At 33.6% G+C, this 3388-nt stretch overlaps 1 protein-coding gene across 1 annotated transcript; it reads left to right on the top strand.

Moving 5' to 3' along the window:
* LOC107625528 (RING-H2 finger protein ATL48) lies at positions 421 to 2620 on the top strand. The gene is made up of 2 exons (XM_016328176.2): positions 421 to 614; positions 2233 to 2620. The coding sequence occupies exons 1-2, from the start codon at positions 539 to 541 to the stop codon at positions 2421 to 2423; spliced, it is 267 nt and encodes an 88-aa protein (XP_016183662.1). The 5' UTR covers positions 421 to 538; the 3' UTR covers positions 2424 to 2620.

Below are 3388 nucleotides of genomic sequence, written 5' to 3' on the forward strand. Positions count from 1 at the left end.
ATCGCCGTTCGTTCTGCTTCGGGATTCTACTTCTGGCTTCATTCTGCTGCTTCTTCTTGCTTCTACTTCTGCTAATTGTTTTTAAAAAAAAATTAGATATTAATTAATTGTTTGAATTATGGAATTCTGCTTCTTTTGTTATTTGACATAGTAATTGTAATTCTGTTTCTGTTTCCTCTGTTATTATGGATTTGGTTTAGGGTTTGGAAAAAGAGATTTTTTTTTCCAAATTTTTGTGATTTTTTCATAATTTTTTGAAATTTTAGGAATATTTTCTTTAATCGGATATATCCGAAATCCGATCACGGATCGGATCCAACCCCTCCCCTTGATTTTGTTTCTGTAAGCCTAAACTTCATTTTCAGTGTTCACCCAGCAGGGGTAGCAAAGTGCAATTCTCCTAACTCCTAAGACATGATTTAAATGCGTTTCTTGGCTTGAAAGAAACTCTTTCGGCCTTGAGTTCCAATTTTGTAGGTTGTACGATCGATTAGGGTTCAACCTCTTACGATTCTTTGATCCGATTTCAGCATTGAATATGGCCATCTCGGAACCCACCGCCGGAGAATTCTTCCCAGAGAAGAAGAACGTCAGAAACCCTTTAGTCCCTGTTGGTAATTTTTTTTTAATTAATTAATTAATTTATTTCTTTTTGCATTGCGTATGATATAGGTTGAGTTTCACGCGTTCAATTTCATTCTGAACATTTCTCGTGCATCTGATCCTTTATTCGTTAAATGCATTGGTGTGGAAGAGTTATTTGATGTATTTGGAGATAAGGAATTACTATGAACTATGTAGGATATGAATTAGGATAGACCTAATCACCTAGCTACCTTGGAAGATAGATTCAAGGGTTTTTCCATTTGCCGTTTCAATGAATTAAGATGTTGACTATGGGAAATGCCTAATTAGTAGAAGGTTCTAATATTTGGAGATATTCCTGATGAATATTTTTGTTTGAAGATGTATAGGATTATCATGCGGCACTCTCCAGTATGGTATAATTGAGAAACCAAGATTTTAACCATTTTTATATTTTGAATCTTGATGCTCAATTTGTCATTGTTCTTTTGATCCTTAACCTGCTTATTTGCCACTAAGAATGCTTGTATGGCAATTGCTTTTATTAGTATGAGGCATTAGTGCAACAAGTTTACTTTGGGTTTGATGAAAACTAATCAAGTTACTAAGTTGCTGTTGCTAGCCATTAGGGACGGATGGATTTAGATGTAACAGTAAGGCTGAGAATAAGGTAGCGTTTGTTGAGGTACTGGGACAGAGACTGAAAGACTGAGACTCAGTATCATGTTTGTTGGTTCAAAGACTGGTACTAAAATTTCTGTCTCTGTCTCTAAAATTTCAGTATTTCAGTACCTCCAAAAAGTAAGGACACATGGGACTAAAATTTTTAGAGACAGAAACTGAAATTTTAATAACATTTTATATCTAAAATACACTCATTTCAATTAATTAATTCCAATTTTACCTTTTGTACAAATTAAATTAGAGTTTCATTTTTGTTTTAGTTTATGTCTCCCACTTTGCACCAAACAGAATACTAAAATTTATTTCTGTCTCTGTCTCTTAGTCTCTGTCTCTCAGTCTTAGTCTTTTAGTCTCTGTCTCTCCACCAAACGGTACCTTAAAGGAACAGAGACACAGAATTTGGTGTTCTTGTATTTTATTTAGTGATAAAGTAGAACAAATTATGAAATTCTAATTTATTCTTATTTTTTTCATTAAAAAATTTTGAGAAAAATTAAAAAAAAAAATAATGAAAGAAAAAATGAAAAATAAGTTGTGTCTTTTGTTAGTGTCTCTGAGTCCTTCCTGTCAGGATAGACACAAGATACACTAATTCAGTGTCTCTGGACACAATGTCTCTATCTAGGTCTCATCTATCAAATATGATTCTGTGTTCGTGTCTCAGTGTCCCGTCCCTGTAAACAAACGCAGCCTAAAAGTTGGACGTTGGGGCTTTCACTCTAAAGGGTAAAGGACCTTGTTCGTTTTTTCAAGATTGAAATTGAGATGGACACTGGGCGTTTTTTCAAGATCCTAATATGTGAGTGTGTGTGTGGTCCCCCCCACCCCCTCCCTTTCTCTTTCTTCTTCGTTCCCCCTCTTGATTCTTGGTTATTGAAATTGTTCTTTGTGCTTCTCGTGTCTTACCATTGAACTTCTGTTAATGTTCTTCAAATTTGATAAACTCTGCTTTGTTAATTTTAGGTGCCTTTATTACTGCTGGTGTGTTAACGGCTGGCTTGATCAGTTTTAGACGAGGTAACTCTCATTTAGGGCAGAAGCTAATGAGGGCTCGTGTGGTGGTCCAAGGCGCGACGGTGGCTCTTATGGTTGGGACTGCCTATTATTATGGAGATAATCCTTGGCAGAGTGACCACAAAAAGGAAAAAATTTAAACATTGGAATTGCTTGGTTTCTTGTTGGCTTGGTTTTTGTTTTGTGAGATGTGGAGTTTGGTCATTTGGGGACCAAAATCCTTCCCAATTTCATCTTACTCAAACTTCTTGCAACCCATTACAGTTGAATTATCATGAATGTTCTTTGGTATATTATATTTCTTAACTAATAAGACGGGCGATTCTCAATTGACTTGTAGATGTGGGAAGCAGTGGAATTTTGGGTTTCCAAAGCTCAATCATGGAAGTATGGCAGGGTTTCAGTTGGGATACGTTCATATGATCCTAAGAGAGTCACATTCGTGCCAATAAGAAAATGTCATTTGGGAAAGGATTAGATAGTCCCACGACGTTAGGACGTTTGGACTATTAAATGGTTTTATAATAAAATATGTTTTTAAAGTTTTTTAATAACTGTTAAATAGTTTTTTTTAATTTTAATTACAAATTAATTTTATATATTTTATTTAATTATAAAAATTATTTTTTATTTTATAAATTATTATTTTATCATTCATCTATTATGTTTATTAACAATAAAAAATAAAAACAATAACGAATTAGATCTTCTATTGATCGTAATAATTTTTTGGCAATCCCAATCGATTAAAAGTTTATCTTTGATCCGTTACATTCGTCAAGGGTTGTGAAATCGTGTGTCTTAAAAAATCAATCGATTGGACTTTAGGTTATTACAAAACAATCCATTGAAAGTTGCAAGGCAGTATGGTTTGCCCAAAAATCAATCGATTAGTTTTATTACCCAATTGATATCGATTGGTTTTATTACCCAATTGATTGAACTCATAAAAGCAATCTGGGTTTAATTAATTCAATCGATTGGTTATGGAAATTCAATCAATTGGTTATGTTTTGAAGTTTGTACGTGACTAATAGTATATTCCAATTCAATCGATTGGTATGAGAATTCAATCGATTGAAATGTGACATAAATAAGTTTTTAT

The sequence above is a fragment of the Arachis ipaensis genome, chromosome B02, assembly GCF_000816755.2.
Source record: "Arachis ipaensis cultivar K30076 chromosome B02, Araip1.1, whole genome shotgun sequence".
In the NCBI taxonomy this organism is placed as follows: Eukaryota; Viridiplantae; Streptophyta; class Magnoliopsida; order Fabales; family Fabaceae; genus Arachis; species Arachis ipaensis.